Source organism: Ammodytes marinus, assembly GCF_949987685.1.
Source record: "Ammodytes marinus genome assembly, chromosome: 15".
NCBI classification, from domain to species: domain Eukaryota; kingdom Metazoa; phylum Chordata; class Actinopteri; order Uranoscopiformes; family Ammodytidae; genus Ammodytes; species Ammodytes marinus.
The window spans coordinates 25,179,736-25,198,135 of NC_137219.1; the positions used below are offsets into that span (position 1 = coordinate 25,179,736).

At 44.4% G+C, this 18,400-nt stretch overlaps 1 protein-coding gene across 1 annotated transcript in view; it reads right to left on the reverse strand.

Annotated features, from left to right (window-relative positions):
* The window catches only part of myt1lb (myelin transcription factor 1-like, b), a gene marked incomplete at both ends in the record, with an annotated part of 61,283 nt that overhangs the window by 20,611 nt on the left and 22,272 nt on the right, over positions 1-18,400 (reverse strand). Inside the window, 6 exons of the mRNA XM_080041872.1 lie at positions 67-293; positions 1,239-1,346; positions 2,764-2,854; positions 6,490-6,624; positions 10,458-11,594; positions 14,952-15,331. Coding sequence (XP_079897998.1) covers positions 67-293; positions 1,239-1,346; positions 2,764-2,854; positions 6,490-6,624; positions 10,458-11,594; positions 14,952-15,331 — 2,078 coding nt within the window. The remainder of the gene's footprint in view (positions 1-66; positions 294-1,238; positions 1,347-2,763; positions 2,855-6,489; positions 6,625-10,457; positions 11,595-14,951; positions 15,332-18,400) is intronic.

An 18,400-nucleotide genomic window follows, 5' to 3' on the forward strand; every position in this document is an offset into this window, starting at 1 on the left:
GAGGAATGAAAACCATATTCTGGGAATGTCTAGTGGAAGAAAAAAACCTGCTGTAAAAAATAGTACCATCGTATCCTTTGGGCGAGTTGTCTCTTTGTCCGTGGACCTTGGGTGCGATGGCGCGCTTCCCGTACACCTGGTGGCTGTTGCTGCTGTCGAAGGCGCTGTAGTCGAAGCTGGTCTTGGAGTACTTCTCCAGCTCCTTGGCCAGGTTGGAGCGGGGCGTGCTGGTGGAAACATTGTTCTTGTAACCATACTGTGGATAGTCCAGTTGTTTGACAAAGCACATAGGCCTGGAAAATAAATGACGAGGGGTATGGAAGTTGGACCGAGGCACTCAACATTGCCCAGGGGAAGGTTTTCGGTTAAACAATGGGCAGATGCAAGGAAGGGAAGGGGGCAGGCTGGTATGGTCATATAGTCCAGGATTAGAATATAGAGGGAAGATGCTGGTGGATTTTAGGGAGCGAGGGATCTCTATTAAAACACCGAAACATTTTTCATTCCCCAGTCAATAAAAGAAACAGTTAAAATTGAATTTCTTCACTTTCATTACACTTCCCGTTCGCTCTGAAATACTTTTATCATTTCATACGCCTCTATATCCTCAATCTTAAGACCAGGAATAAATGAAGAGTACGATATTGCGCTCTTGATGTTGGGTTAGATATAAATATAAAATGTAACAATTACTTTTTCATCGTAGCATTTTCCATGACTATCAAAGAAATTCCCATTCAAAAACAACTTCAGTCTCGGCTATGATGAATGAGGCCAATTTTGTTCAAATCTAATAAAGCGGTTTGCCTTCAATGGTGAGCGGGGGAAATGAACATGCAGTCTCTTGTGGATGCGTTCTCAGGGGACAGGGAGGACGTCAACATAAAAGTACAATGGGAGACTTTAAAATCTCAACTGTTTTAAAAAAATACAGGAGGGGACAGATCCAGACATTCCAAAATGATTGTGTAATACTTTTCTACATTGCAATCTTATATTACATCACAGTCAGTACACATAAGCACAACATCCAGACTTGCACGTCTTTTGCAGTGAATGGCAACCTATTTTACATATTCTACAACATTCTTTACATACATCACATACAGTAGATTGACTATGCGCTACAATAAAGTCCGTGTCTTATATCAATATGCACTGCGTTCTATATTTTGGCTACTTTGCGATAGATAGTTTCAACGTACGTAATGCAGATAAGAATGAAGAGTGAATACTACCTTAGGACGCGGTCAGAAGCCTGGTTGGACTTGGGGCCGTCGCAGGTCTGGTGCTTCTCCTGGACCTTGGCCAGCTTCTCGGCCGCAGCGAGGGGACATCCTGACAGACTGCAATGAGAAAGGCATAGTGGAGCGTGCGCCTCAGACACACAGTTTGATAGGTGGAAACGTTACACTGAGTGCACATGATGTAAAATGTTTGGGCTTGTTAAGAGTACTTGTCAGCCCATCTTAAAACGGCTAGTGCACATCCGCCTGTCAGCCACTCCATCACAGTGTCTACCAGATTGAATATACCTATATAAAGACTATAGTTCAGAATCTATATGTTCAAAAATACACAATCATTCATTTTAAATCACTGGTTACACTTTCCTGGCAACAAAATTGGCGACAGCTTGCGACTTTCCGGTTGAGCAGCTAGAAATAATTATCAGAATATAAATTCCCATATGGGCAAAAATGCATTTTTATGTGCATTTTTGCAGCGTCCAGTTTCCCTTCAGACACACGCTGACTAGACACACACATTGACACACACACTTGGGATCTACACCTACAGTGTGTTCCAATGGAATCGAGGGCTGTAAAACTTTACTCCTGACATCCAACTGACCAAATGTGACAAAGCTCCATGTTGTTATCCGTAACCCCTATTACTCTCCATCCAGTCTGTCAATTGTAGAGGGCCAGGGCCGCGCTGAAAAAATTATCTTTGACAATGGCCTGAAGCCAGTATAGAGTTGTGTCCATGAGCACCTGTCATCAGAAGTGCATGGACGTGTGCAAGGGCTAAAAAGTGTGTGTCACGGTTGGGAAGTGTGAAGTAGTATAATGGAGGTTTATATCAGCTCTTTCTAGACAAAGTGAAAGTTTACTGTGCTTGTCCATGTGCATGCTTATTTGGCACTGCGGCAGTGTCAGCTAGCACCGCGTGAAGGCATTGTGGTCCTCCCAGGTTGTACCTCTGCTGTCACCCTGTCTGAGCAGCAGAGAGGTGCTAATGGCTGCCGCTATGCCCAAACCTCCCCGAGCATCTGCTGTGGGTGACACTCCTCTCTCACTGTCACCTCGCACCCGTCTGACAGCACAGGAGAGAGCGCCCTGCTATTTCACTTTCTCCCTCCAAACCCTGCACCTGATACATGCCACTTTTCGCCGGGAGCTGATGAATGATTTATGCTGTGGAGGTGTGAATTGCTGCATTCTAATCAGCCTCAGTTAAACTAACGGGAGTGGAAAAGCTACAGTGTGTAACTTTTTCGTATAAATGAATGTCGTTTACAGTCAAGCAATCGCCACAAAGTCACAACACTTTAATAAAAATGGTACTAATCCGTACACAAAAAAGCAATGTGTCAGGAAGACAAAAATAATTGGGTTTACAGTAAGAAAATGAAAAGATGATGTGGAAAAAAAACATGGAGGATGAAAAGAATATAATACCTTAGTAAAATAAAGTCCCACAGTGAACAAAAAAGGGGGTTGCAACATGGACAGTGCCAGTGGCCGGGCTGTCACTTACCTTCTGTGGGAGTTTCTGTTGCTATTGACATGGCCACGTCCCGTGCAGCCAGGCGTAGGACACTTTAGAACATTCTCATACATTGCCACAACTTCACACGGACAGGAGATAGGAGTGAAAGACAGGGAAGGTTAGGAGCCCCCTTACAAATCAACGCACAAGCTCTATTAGTGTGTGAGGAGCTTTGGCATTATAAACATCATTAAGAAATGAGTCTGTGTGAACCCAAATGACCGCTTCTTCATTTTAATGAACACTAGTTTGAGAGGGCCAGGCCAGGTTTCCCACCATATGGCTTCCACTTACCCGGACCCTTTCAAATTAGTATTCACGAAATAGGGACAGTCATGAATAAAAAAGATGTCATTTAAGTTTGAACAGGACAAAAAAGCCCGACAAGACGAGTTTGGGCATGCAGAGAAGCACAGTGACCAACAGCTAGCAATCATGCAAAACACAAACCTTGAAATCAATGGGAGAAAGCAAACATATTGAGTCTTGATAGAGTGTGCTTTGTTATCATCTACATGTTGTTAGGTTAGAAAGCTCAGCCTTCAATACCATTTACCATTAAAAGAGTCCATAAGTGTCTGAGATCCCATCAGCAACCAGCCAATTAGATGAATGATCTATGGATGTCCGAGTGGAGCCGTGTGAACACTGCAGGCAGGGGGGCCAAACCCCGTCAGGCACCAGCTTCATCATTATCGCCCCCTTAAACTTTAACCCCTCATCATCCTCCTTCTCTTACATACTAATTGGTGTTCGGCGCAGGTAATTGGGCAAAGCCTGACACCTCAACATGCCACAGGCCAATACATTATGCATATCCCATTTTTGGCCCTGTCCCTTTGTAAAGACACAGATTAAATGGTGAGAAATGAAAGCTGTAGGCCTGTTTCAGTAGGAGAAGATAGACCTACAGGTAGGCTGAGGGGAACATAATAATAGAAGGAATCAAAGAGGATGCCTTGTCTGCCATGACTGTATGTTACAAAGGTAACTCAATTTAAGGACAAAAGCAAAGACTAGCATTTGAGCTGATGAAGTATGTTAGCATTTTACAGAAAAGAGCGACAATGAGCTTAACAGGAATGGGAATGAATCAAATTGAGAAATAATTTAATCGTCTTTCTCCACATTTCCCAGGGAACAGTTGGGTTGCACTGTGCGATTTTCCCCAATTAAATGAAGCCGCTGCATTAATAAAACATTGTCCATTCAGTACAGCAAATGTGTTAATAGTAGAGAGAGAGACTTGCTCTTAGGCGAATCTCCCCCGCGGACAGCTACATGTGTGACATCCTCTTCTTTAAAGTAAGGAGTCTGTCTGCATGAGATAATGGAGCACATATTGACAGGAGCCTGCTGACTGTCCTCTACATGGCTGGTAATGCAGACATGTAATGACAGCCTTAAAGTGAGTGCAGATGAAAAGGGTCAAATGTTAAACTTATATCTTCACCTTGCCAGTTGATTTGTCACAAATATTTGAATAAATAATCAATTGCAAAAGTGTCAATATCTAACTCATTATCTTTTTTTCTTAAAAATTCATCTTTAACAACAGATTATTTGTTGGCATTTTCATGCAATATTAGACAGTTTGGAGAGACAGATATGAAATGGGGCAGATGAAAGGGGAATGACATGCAGAGAATAACCACGGGCTAGATTCTAACCCGTGTTCTGCTGCTTCTGAGGACTGAGCCTCTATTGGGGGGCGCTCTAACTCTCTTTTGCTTGTTTTGAAGAAGATCGTTCATCATAAATCAGACAATTAACAACATATGAACTAATCGTTTTTGTAATTACCCTCCGAATAGAGCTACGACTGATAATGGAAAGCAGTTTAGTTGACGTACGTACGTGCTTTAGAAGTTGAGATTTTTGGTTTAGAGTATTGAAAAAAACTAATGTTGAGATAATGGCCGTTAAAAATGGTCGTACAGTAGAAAACCTAAATGCACATATTGGATCTTTTTATATATTCTGGTATGAAAGAATACATCTTAAAATGTACCAGTGCTTGAAAAAAACTATCCCTGCGTTCCAAATCACATACTCTTTCTTTTTACTACACTACATACTAAAGTACAGAAGAGTTTAAAGGCCACAGGAGAGAAAAAAAATCAGATAAGGAAGTTTTTTTTTCATTATGTTGAGAAATGTCAGGCTTTTATGTATTTTCAGCATAATACAATTGACATGCATGTATTGGGACATCCTAATTCTTTTTTTGGCATACTAAATAGTAGGGAAGTATGGGAATTGGAACGCAGGGTATTTTCTTTTGCCTGCCGTGTCTGGTCTGAAGGAAGTCACCTTTTAATAGCAACGTGACTGTGTGTGTGTGTGTGTGTCAATGTTTATCTCTCAAGCATCCTGCTGAAGTCAGAGAAGAAGGGCTGAAGATTATGCCTCAAAGATCAAGAAGAAAACTTTTTTGTGATGCTCTGTGAAAGCATCCTGGGCTGTCTGGTCGTATCATCTTCCCAAAAAATTCAGTCCCATCAACACAAGAGGAGGAAAAGGAGGAGGAACACAGACATCATATTCCAACAGCTCCAGTGACAATCAATTCAAGCCCCATTCCAAATTCCATTTTGGGGCTCTTGATCCCCAGTCAAGGTCAACTGACTCCGAGACATTTTTAACATTTCTTGGGAGACGAATACATCTCAGGTTAGCGACCTCTGTGTGAGCAGCGCTCCCTAGAACACTGCATGTGTAACACTGCTGGTCTTTTACAAGCCTGGCTTTAATGGTAGCTCATTCCTTTGCCATTATCAAAGACCTCTTTTCATTTTGATTGCAGTCTGGGTCATGGCAGATCATAACTGGATTTTTCATGCTGCGGTTTAATGAAATGTGTTAAAGGGGGCTTTTATTGAGAAGTTTGCACAAGGTGAATGAGACTAAATAGCCGGGGTTAAAATCTCACCATTCAGTCAAGGCTAATGTTTATGGCCACTTCATATGATCCATGGCTTAGAGATATGATACTGCCTATCTATTCTAAATAACTTCATTAAGCAAGGAGAGCAACTAAATCAATGGGGTTTGTGGTATGGATGACTGAGACGGGCTTCGCTGTTATCAAGGTCTGAGAGCATTATTTTGTGATAGTTTTTGTATCAAATTAATTGTTAAGACTCAATTAGCTATACAACACAAATGAATGAAAGGCAAACGTGTGACTTTGAACCTCTTTTTTATTTGTCACAAATGCAATAATAAACCATGCTGTGAAGAATGCAACCCACATAGCCAGCCAACAGGGCAACCAACAAGCATAAGGGATTATCATAACTGTCAGTCAATCTAATGGAGGAGAAAATCCCATGCAGTCAAGTAAATCAGTGATTGACAGCTATTGACCATCCCCACCAATGGCCACTGTGTGTGCATCAGCAAGGCCTCATTTCCCCACCTCATCACCAAGGCACTGTAAGCAGGCAACCAGCAAGCAAAACCCACGGCCCCATGCAAAAAGGTCACAGCAGAAAGTGCAGCTGCAAACCATCTGACCCCCCTCACTGAGATATCAAACAGTCTGAGCATGACAGCAAGTACATACAGCAAACACTCACACACATGCAGCCAGACACAGCAGTGATCACGGGGAAACATGCCCAATTCCTCAACATCAAAGAACATCAAGGTCCCAGGTTGGGTAATAGAAGCCAACACAGTGTTTGTTTTGGCTGGTGTGTGTGTGCTTACTTTCTGGTGGCACCCTGTCTTTGTGCGGACAGCCGGACAGGCTCCGGTGATGGGGGTACAGACCCGTTACATGACCTGTGCCATCACAGCCGGGGGTCGGACAGCGACTCTCCTTCTTGTCTGCCCGGGAAGAATCTGAAGAACATATGTCCAGGTGATCACACATGACACAATGGTAGATGTGGAGGTAGGTGGCTATAAGGTACATCAGTGCTATAAGATGCAAAGAAATATATCTTTGAGATCAAAATGAAGTAAAGGACTTTGAGTGGCCTTGTGTCTGATTTGTGCTATATAAATAAACTTGCCTTGCCTTGCCTAAAGCAATGTAATGAATGCAAATAAATGGCTCGATGACAGATCTTCTGATCATGAACGTTGAGGGCCCAGAAAACACACACACAGTCAAATGACACAGCAGACACACCCGCACACACACACACACACCCACCCACCCACCCACCCACCACACACACACACACACACACACACACACACACACACACACACACACACACACACACACACACACACACACACACACACACACACACACACACACACACACACACACACACACACACACACACACACACACACACACACACACACACACACACACACACACACACACACACACACACACACCGGATGAGATTGTCTTTCCTTCCCCAAAACCTGGTTCTCCTTTTCTTGGAAACCCAGATGAGATATAAGTTACCACCAAAAAGTAGTGATGCCAACTGGCAGTGTGTCTGCAGATGTAACCTACCTCCTACCATTAAAACACTTTGACTCTCACACAAGGTCAAGGATTCTTCTTACAGCCAAGATGTAATGGCTCTTGTAGGGGTGCAGTTTACATTACCATTTGAAGTGTCATTTTAGGAACATTTACCAAGCAGTGATAGCTTTTATTAGCTTTTCATAGCTAAGACTTACAGGAGTACAGTGTTGTATCAGATTGTAAAATCAATTTAGAGCTATTTGAGTGACAGAAACAATTTTAGGAGCGAGTATTAGCAAAAAAATAAAGGGGGAGTGGCTACTATCTCATGCCAGAGAAATCCAGACCACTGATTAAAGATGTAACTTAGAAATGCAAGAATAATGCTTCCAACTCCATTCAATTTGCATTTAGAACAATGAGGGCCAGATCCATTGTGCCCTGTTTTAGCACCATATCCACTAAATCATTTGAACTAATTATATGCCTGCGCTTTTACACAAAGCCAAAGTTTGGTGGCCAAGTGTCAATTTGCCATCCTTTTTGAGTTTAACTGAGTGGATTGAGTTTAAGTTATGGGATTGTTTCCTAGTGTCAAAGTCACACTTTGAGTAAAAACCGGATTCTCCATTAAGACGGTGGACGGCCAATATTTTACCGTGATGAATGTTCTATGATCTGCTTCACATCCACACAGGTCGGCTGTTACACACAGATCACAGGTTTATATATTGACATGGTTTGTAATAAGGCAGCTCTCAATGAATAATCCTGGGCAATATCAAAGCAGTTTAGTTTCATAATATGACTCAATATCAATTCAATAGCATTTAAAGCTCACACACTTTGAAGTGAGAGAGAGAGAGAGAGAGAGAGAGAGAGAGAGAGAGAGAGAGAGAGAGAGATAGAGAGAGAGATGAGAGAAAGAGTGTGCCAATTCAATACATGGGTCCAAATGGTGTTTTCCTCAGCATTAAGCGCTGGTCTTTGTGAATAATATGCTATTTGCAACCAGACTAATTTGCATAGGAAGGGGGGAATTTTGGTGCTGTGTTTTTGTCGAATATTCCCTAATACAAATGGGACAGGGGCAGCAGGGACGCTGTCTGATTGTCAGTTTGCAGTTTGCGTGTATTTCCCTCTTGCTTTGGGAATAGGACACTAATATATTTCTATCAGGTCCTAAGAGAGTAAGAGTGTGCAATATGAACAGGTTACTTATCAGACTGGGACAGAAGATGTGTAGAGGTTTTGGCTGCCCTGTCCCTCCACTATTGTTGAACAGTAGCCAGGCACCCTTATAGTGAGGGAGTAGGGTCATCTATATACTTACATACTAAAATAAAGCAGAGGTTGTTGGGTAAGAGCAAGGAGAAGAATCATCAAATGGAGGAGGTAGGAGGGTTGAGAAAGTCCAATTTGATAAGTGGCACGGAGCAGCACACCTACTCACACATATACAAGTGAGTCACCCAATGAAATCCCATGTCTCATTCATCAGCCTCATTCTTCTCTGTGGCTATCATCTATCTCTATATCACATTAGGGGCATATGAGTTCGGTTGCAATATTGCTATGTCACGTCTGGCGCCTTTGTCTGACAGCAGTGCAGTAAAGGCAGAAAAAATTGCATGTTTGATAAAGAACTTGGTCTTCATGTAAAATATAGCTTCTTAGTAATGGCTTCTTTGGGGGAAAACATTATTACATAGACTGTTAGTGGTTGAACAGTTTGTTGGAAGTCATCCTTCATTTCTACAGACACACACACACACACACACACACACACACACACGCACAAACTCACACGTACACATACATGATGTGTGTGCATTGTGCCTGCCACGCTCCCATTGTAGAGAGTGGATGCAGCAGAGTGGAAGGGATATTAGAAAGCAGGGGATATTGATTGTGGCTGGGGACGGTCTGCACTTTGCATAGCAAATGGCCCCCATTACCATACCATCTCTGGATAATTAATGTGCAGTCAGTGGGCCTGTCGTTCGTTATCGCTCATTCTGATACTGTTCAATTTTCCATCTCAGCCTCATGCTTCTCTTAGGAAAGCTGGGCTCTTCCCAATAACCCCCCCCCCCTCCACACACACACACACACACACACACACACACACACACACACACACACACACACACACACACACACACACACACACACACACACACACACACACACACACACACACACACACACACACACACACACACACACACACACACACACACACACACACCTTCAGCATCCTCTGTTATATGAATCACACAGGAACCCTGGTCAACCAGTGTCTGCTACTATCTCGCCTGAGGGAAGATGTTATCGCGAGGCAACCGACTGGCATCTTGTCATTATACCGACATCAGCCAGACACAGGGGCACGGGGAGAGGCTCTTGAAATGAACATTTGTGTGGCATTTCATTCCTAACATATACCTGCTGTGAGTTGTGAATTAGCAGGCTCGTATTAGTTGGTCTCATCTGATATGTTCCTTATGGGAGGATATTATTGAAATGAAACATGTCTGAATATTGTTTCACCAAAGGACATGATAAGAGGAATAGTTAAACAAGAAGGGAGCTTGAAACGAGACCAATGCTCTGTCTGTGGGACTGACACTCTGCTCTGTGAGTACACAAGCAGACCTTCTGCACATCAAGGACACACAATAACAATCACCACTGATGCTCTACTGCAGTCTTTTTACTATATGATTAGCAATATGTGTTGATTAGTCTGAGGTTTCAGTAAGTATCACACTGAATGGTTGAACATAAGCGTCAAAACAAACATAAAACACAGGATTGCTCCCTACAGAATGAATATTGTCTAAATGCAGAGGACCTCTGTTTTGCAGCATCCTCTCCCTAGTGCAGGTTTAAAAATAGGCAGCTTTACCCCAAGCTGCATCGCAGGGATGAGATTTGCGGTCCTAACAGGCCGTGCAGATTGCCATTACTTATGCCTGACAAGCCTACCCTCTGATGTTTCCATGCTGGCCTATTTTAACAACATAAGCTGCTGCTGCCGCTCCCGCTGCTACCGAGATGCGAATTTCCAAATTGGCTGAAAAAGCTTGTCCTAGGGTTATAGTGAGGTTTCCCAGAATGCATGTTGGCTGTCTAGTCTCTAGTGCAAGACAGATAGAATACGTAGGGCAAACAGTGGCAGACATACAGTTTACCTAAGCTTGTTAAATGAGGTAAACATGTCTACACATGCCCTCACCTTTATGGTAGAAAGGCTTCTTCATACCATCAGGAAGCCGGGCTTTACGTTCCACTCCGTAGCCGTGGCGCGGGACGTGCTCACCGTGGCCGTATCTCACCCCGTCCCTCCTGGAGGCCTCGGCGGCCATCTTGTCCCTCATTGCCTTGGCGCGCTCTGACTCTAGTGCGATGGCCTTCTCCAGCAGAGACAGGTTCCCCTTGGTCATGTCAAAGACTTCCTCCGACCGGTCCGACGTGACGGAGGCCGTGTCCTCGTCATAGTCCCGGTGGTGAGAGTGATACCTCTCGTCCTGTGCACAGCTGGCGAAGGCCTTGGAGCGCGGGCTCAGCTGCTCCTCCAGCTTCAGCAGATTGTCCATGTCGGAATAGTTCCTTTCAAGTGTCCGCCTGCTGTCCTGGCCGTGGTGGTGGAAGTCCCCATAGCCGTGATGCTGGCCCTGCTGATTGGGATCCCCGCATAGAAAGTGATTCTGCTGGGAGCCGGGGCCGTTGCGGTCGGAGGGCTTGGTCTCGCTCAGTTTGCGAGCCAGGTCAAAGCATTGGTTCCGTAGGCACTCCAGACTGCTCAGGCACACCTCCTCGTCGCTGTTCTGTCCGTTGATCTTGACCTGTCCACCGTGTGCATTGCCCCCGTTGCGAGGACAATCATTCTCACCCCTGTTCCCGCCTACGCCATCCTCAAACTCCTGCCCGTCTAAATCGTCGGCCATCGCGGCGCCGTGACCCTGTGCCAGCAGTTTGAGGGAGTCCACTGTCTCCCTGACCACGTCGCTGTCGACGTCCAGAGTCAGTTCAGCTCTCTGTGTTTCATCCACCTCTCCCTCCTCTTCCTCCTCCTCTTCCTCCTCTTCTTCCTCCTCCTCCTCCTCCTCTTCATCATCGTCCTCCTCTTCCTCGCCGCTGTTAGAAGAGTTGCTGTTCATCTCAGCTTGGGTCAGGGCTGTGTTGGCAGCGTCTTCTGCGATCTTGCCCAGGTTGAGGAGGGACTTGGCCACCAGTTCGTCATAGTTCTCGTACTCTTCACCGTTGTTGTTGTTGTTGTTGTTGTCTCTGTCCGGTTTGCCGTTGTTGCCTCGGCCTCGGGCGGCGACCTCTGGCCCCTCGCCGCTGCTGCTGCTGCTCATCTCATCGTCCTCTGTGGGAGAAAAAAAACAAATAAGAACAAGCGCCTTGTAATTTCATTTCCGTCATTCTATTTTTCCTGGTAAATCAAATTTATGGGCTTGGTCCCTTCTAAATTGGATAAGGAACTCTTTGCTTCCTGCCCTAATAATTTACTTTGAGAGTCTTAACAGCAGCTTGTGTTCTGAATTGTGAATCAGCACAGGAAGATCTATACACAGTATAGCGGTTGGAGGAAAGTTCCAGAGCAAGATGCTGTGGTGATGAATGAGAATCTATGGAACTAAAACACTGTTGCTGGATGTCTTTTTTTTTTTTTTTTTAATTTGCAATAATAGTAAGAATTCAAATTAGATTAAGAGAGAAACTGAGAAATACTTGAATTGGAGAGCAACTCATTTAAAATCATATTTAAGTCTTAAATCTAAGAGATAATATGGTGTTCATTTTTACAGCATGATGAACCCCCAGTTAGTAGCTATTCATCTTTGGCTAGTAAAGTTCATTCTTCTTTCAATCATCGGTATCTTCAGAATTCCTTTCATTGGGCTAATTGATTGTGGCAGGCTGCGAAAGGTTACTGAACCTCTTCTGTCAGTAATTTTCAAGCGCTCGCTCCTGGGAACCCTACCAATCTCCCCTTTCACATGTCTGCCCCCCAGCCGCCAACAGCACATTGCTCACATTGGCGTCACATTTTGCCACTTACATTCCTGCAGAGAAAAATGAACACAGAATCCACCCCAACCCCCCAACACACACACACAGAAATAATAAATGACTATTTGATGTCTGGTGGGGAACGAACAAATCACTAATCTAAAATAATTATAGAAAGAAAACTGGGTAATGGCTGGTGATAACATGAAATACCACCAGGTTTTTAAAGACATATCTGTTTCAACAATATAGACACTAGGACAGCATTTTTCAATGTTACAAAGATGAAGTATGCAAACACATTGAAATATGCATCAAAAACACATCTGGATATTTCCCAACTAAGTATTCTGTCCACACAGTACACAGACACTCACAGTGACTTCACCTCACTCACACGCACGCACGCACGCACGCACGCACGCACGCACGCACGCACGCACGCACGCACGCACGCACGCACGCACGCACGCACGCACGCACGCACGCACGCACGCACGCACGCACGCACGCACGCACGCACGCACACACACACACACACACACACACACACACACACACACACACACACACACACACAGGGGTTGTGGGCTTTAGAGCAGGAACGGGGAAGACCAGGCCCAATATTTTGACAGTAGAAGGTTTTCTTATAGCAACCTTCTGCACCGGAGGTTTAATTTTTGATGGTGTGAAACATGGCACTGGAAAGCAATTTGAAGAGCAATCAAGGTACACAAAAGGGATATGGAAGCGTAACAGATTAAGGAGGGAACACAGGGACTGTCCTTCCCTGAATGGGTTTTGGATTAGCTACAGAGATGTGCAATGCCACTGGAGAGACACAGAGAAGCACCAGAGTGTCACCTCTATTAGATGATGGAGATCACAATCTACCCAGATTTGTTCTGCCTTTCTTAAGGAACATTTTGCAGATTAAAAATGCAGATTGACGTGTGATTTTCCTACACAGCAAACCTAATGATTTTGCAGTTTAATTATAAGAAGGATTGGGAGAATTAATCAAGATGCCATCCAGTGACAATAACACATACTGTGGCATGTCCATAGCAAGAGAGGTAAATGAGTGGCTGAACAGACAGTGGCAACAGTCTCAGTCTATGGGGAAGGCTTAAGAAAATTGGAGTACAACTACTCAGATGCCACATCAACACTTGGTGGGTGGGTAGGGCCTATAGGCGCCAAACAGGGTTAACACAGTCCTCTCTCAGAGCTCAATCTTAATTGGGCTTGAAGGGACTGTCAGGTCCAATCGTGATGCGTGGGTGCGAAGTCCAATCTGCCAAATGTGGTCTTGGCTACGTTTTGTCTTCAGGAGGGCATACTTAAAGTACAGCTCAATATTCTTAACATTGCATATTTGTCAAGGTAAAGGCAACTGAAGATTATTTAGCTATTTTGTTTATAGTATTATGCAGTTACCAACATACTGTACACTCATGACTCCAGGTTTGGCAATTTAGCATGATTTAACTAAAAGAAACTCATCTTTCTGGCAAAGGCCTCATGCAGAATGTAGCACTGACGGACCTTACTGATTTAGTTTAACCATCAGTTTAGATCATTCCCTGTAACTACAACACTGAACATTTGCCAAAAGAGTTATATGATAAATCAAGAAAGTAAAGTGCCCTTCTCCTCCAGTTTCTACTGTGTTTAGACTACAGTAGCAGTGCAGCAAAGGAACAATACATTGTATGGAGGCAGTGTGTTTTTCCAGGTATTTCATCTCATTCCAATGAACAATGTATAAACATCATGTCCAGCTGCACCTTAAAAATGACATTTGTAAATAGGTAGAGAGAGTCTTCCCACATTTCTGAAAAGTGTATTCACTTGTTGGAGGTGAGTTACACGATGGGATTGATTCTACTTTCATGTTTGAATGGTAAACATGAATATACTGTAAGCAGCTGGCAAATTTAACACATCTAAACCAGGGGAAATAGCTAGCCTCACTCATTAACACGGTATATATCTCATTTGTTTAATGTGGGGTTATGTGCTGGACTATTTCTTGCTTGGACATGCCTCAACTGCCTCTGCATCACTGGTTGCTTGGCAACTGAGCCAAGAAATCAATTCGGTCACATAACCTCACAATCAAATGACAAGTTGTCACATTAATTTTTCATATAGATTCAAATGAGATATAACATTTTAATATAAAAATGTAGTCATCATGTAGGTGGGCTGCTAGGCTACCTGTTTCCCCTTGTTTCCAGTCTTTGTGCCAAGGCATACTTCCTGCAATGTGGAACTATTCATTTAAAGGTCTCCTATTGTGCAATATATCCTTTTTTCATGTCTTTTTCAACATACACAGCAACAACAACAACACATGCCCTCTCATTACCAACCTAACCTAGCACTAACTCCACCTGTGATTAGCACACCGCTATATACCCCAACCCCGCCTTCCAAAAAGCCCAGTCTGCTCTCATTGGCCCTGAATCTACCTGCCAGCTAGATTCAGGGCCAATCAGAGCACACTGGGCTTTTTGGAAGGCGGGGCTTATAGAGACCTGCTCTAAAATAGAGTGTTTCAGACACCATGACATTTTTTTTCTAGCAGAAACACAACTAAAAATGTCGAGCCTAAAAACAATTGTTCTGGTCCATTTGGTGCATTTGAAACATCTAAGCAAGGTATTTTTTAGGTACGATATTAGTACGAGAAAGGGAATCTCACCTTGCTCTCCGTCCTCCTCTTCTTCATAGTCCACCTCCTCTATGGCTTCCTCCTCCTCTTCCTCCTCCACCCTCTCCTCATCCCCCTCTTCCTCTGGCTCCACCTCCTCCCTCTCCACCTCTCCTTCTTCCATCTGTTCTACACTGTAGTCCATGTAGTCTCCCTCTTCCTCCACTTCCCCCCCCTCCTCCTCTTCCTCTACAGCCCCTTCCTCCTCCTCTTCCTCCCTCTCGTCCATCTCTTCGGTAGCGTCCGTCTCGTAGCACTCCTCCATGGTGGAGTTGTCCATGTCATCTAGATAGGTGCTCCTTTTGGGCGAGGTCTCCAGGGTGGGTCGGTCTAGACTCTTTCTCTTCTTGGCAAGAGGGCATCCGTACACACTGCAGAGGACAGAGACAAGAGGGCTAGCCATTAGCCACATGAGAATGCTAATTCTCAATCAGGACCTCTGTGTTAAGGTGTTGTTAGGGTTGTGCTAGTCTCGCGAAGCCAGACCAAACTACAGCAAGTAGTATGGTCTGGAAGCACACCGTTTAGAGCAGTCTATTCGGGGGGGAAACTGGGCTGGCCTGTTTTTATTTCTTTAAACCAATCACAATCATCTAGGGCGGGGCTAACCCCGGGAAACAGCAGCGGTGTCGATGCAAAATAGTGCCGGGGGGAACTTATTCTGATGGAACATCTTCACGTCCAGAGACTGTCAGAGAAATGGCTAAATCTAACCCGCAAACGCCACACAAAAACTATTAAAGACAAAAGGAATATACATAGTGTGTTGCTTTCTAACCAGCATGTCAAGACACCATACACTTTAGCCCCCGGGGAGCTCACGGGATAACTTAACCGGAATTAACTAGCCACATAGTCACGCAGTGTTATCTCTGGTAACATTATCATCGGCGGCCCGTTGTCCTGTAAATCACCAAAGAAAGGAAACGGCGGATCTTAATCTAGCTGGTTATAAGGTCCGGTGCTCAATCCAAACCACCACGCTTCATTTTCCAGAGTTTATGAGGGTATTTCTGCCCGGGGGAAGTTGTACAATGAAGTTGGACATCTAAGCTAGGCTAAGCTAGGCTGCGCAGCGTACCGGACCGCCGCCGCCGATATTATTATCCCAAAGTATCGCCACACTTTATTTCTGTCTACAGTAATGTGACTTCTCACACCCTCTGTGTGTGTGTGTGTGTGTGTGTGTGTGTGTGAGAGAGAGGGAGAGAGCTGCACAGAAGCACACAGGTTGACTGTGAGCGAATTGTTTCCTAGTTTGAGGGGGAGCTCAATACGGGAACGCCAGCAACAGGAAATGGAGGCGAAGCGTTGTTAGCCAACGCCAGCGCCAATAGACGCTGGCGGAAACGGTTCAGCCAGAATAGGGTTGTGCTAATGAATAAAAAAATCTATACGGCATATATCGTATTTTTGTGATATCTATCTCTTACAGAGAGCTTCAAACGTCGACATGTGTAGAAGGAAATGTAGTTTTAAATGGGTTGGGTGAACTACAACCTCTGCTCCATAGATGTCACAGTATGCTGGTTTCCATGAATTGCCGTCATTTTTTATATGAATTCAAGTTTTGGTTTAAAATTGGTTTGATCAATGTGTCCAGTGAACTATCAATATACTATGATGTGATATACAGTATCAAGACCAACCAGATCGTACACAGTAACTTGTATTTCAGCATTTTTTTTTACATTATCAGTATCATCAAGTCCTTTCCAATACCCAGCCCTAGGTATATCATATTTAAAAAGGATGCAATGCACAAAGCAGCAATGGAACAACGGCCTCTTACTAGACAGGTACTCATTAACTATTGAGTAATTACAATAAAATGCTCCATTTCTCACAGAAAACTCTTACAACGGGATAAACAGCAAACAAAGCTGAATATTTAGCAGTTTGTTTTCACGTCCGTTTATATTCAGGTAAACATCAATTTGTTCTTAGGCGACAATTTTTTTAAATTAAAAATCACTTTGCATGCTCTGCAAACACCTCTGATTTTCCACCCTGCTATGCCCTTTCCTGACATGAACTTAATGCAGAAAACACACACACACAAGCACGCAGCAAGTGATTGTCTGGGATTGACTAAGGAGGGAAAGACAACCTGTAGACTGATTAATTGAATCTAGCTGAAGCATCTTGGATTTTAATGTATTCCCCTCTCGGCAGCGGGGGGGGGGGGGGACAGATCCTAATCTGATAATCTGATAATCTGTGTATTCGCTCAGGCTATTGATCACAGAGGGGTAATCCATTTCACTCTGAGAGCCCCCGAGCTGCTACTTAGCACCCCCCCAATGTTAGTTGCATGATTATGACTTAAGAACATGTGCTGCTGATTCATTGGACATTAGTGCATGTGTGTGTGTGTGAGAGAGAGAGAGAGTAAGAGACAAACAGAGTGTATATGTGTGTGTGTGTGTGTGTGTGTGTGTGTGTGTGTGTGTGTGTGTGTGTGTGTGTGTGTGTGTGTGCGGCTGTGTGCACATTTGAACAAAAGCATGCACACAGTCACAATTAGGATAAATGATGAGTGTTTTGTCATCTAAGGAAAGAAAGCAGTAGAAACAAAAGAAAATTCAATGTGTCCAGGCTGTAGAGTAAGAGAGCTATAACACGCTTTGGGCATGTTCACTCGGCTGTGAAATATCCCTTGCTCCTATTTTTACAACCTCTGGATGTTTCCCCGGCTCTGCACTACTTAGAGTAAGACCTGATGTGAATGAATAACGCAACACTGTGTGTGAGACAGAGAAGATGCTAGATGTTAGTCAGTGGGTGTGCTGCGCTTGGCTGTGGGAAAGGCTCAATGCAGTGGTGAGGTGGGTTTGTCTCATAGTGAACCACAGTCCTACCAACCGATTTCTGTCCCCTCTTTTTTTCTGTCTTTCATGTCAGTGCGTGCCACAGTTCAATAACCTATCCATCCTGCTCTCTCCTTCTCTCTCTCTCTCTCTCTCTCTCTCTCTCTCTCTCTCTCTCTCTCTCTCTCTCTCTCTCTCTCTCTCTCTCTCTCTCTCTCTCCTCAGTCCTGGACGTGCATCAGTCAGCCGAGGTTCAGTCAGGCTGGCAGGCTCAATCTCACCCTAGCCCAGGGATTCCTTAATGGTCTGACCCCCTTCACCCCCTGCACACACAGGCCTCATTTCATTAATCTAGGCCCACATGGAAACTCATTCCCTGCCTGACAGCCGGACCTCTTCCCCAGGGCAGCATGCTCGGTCTATGGGACAGTGAAGGAGGGTGGTGGGTGGGGGTGTTTCGCTGCAGCACTGTGATCAATAGTGCTTGTGACCAAACATCTCAAAAGCACATTAAAATGCCACTCATCCTGGCCCCTCCATTCCAACACCCTCTCCAAATAAATCAAGCGCTGGTCCCAGCAGGTTAGCGGCTGCCAAGGCAGGCGGGCGGGCAGGAGAGAAGGGTAGGGT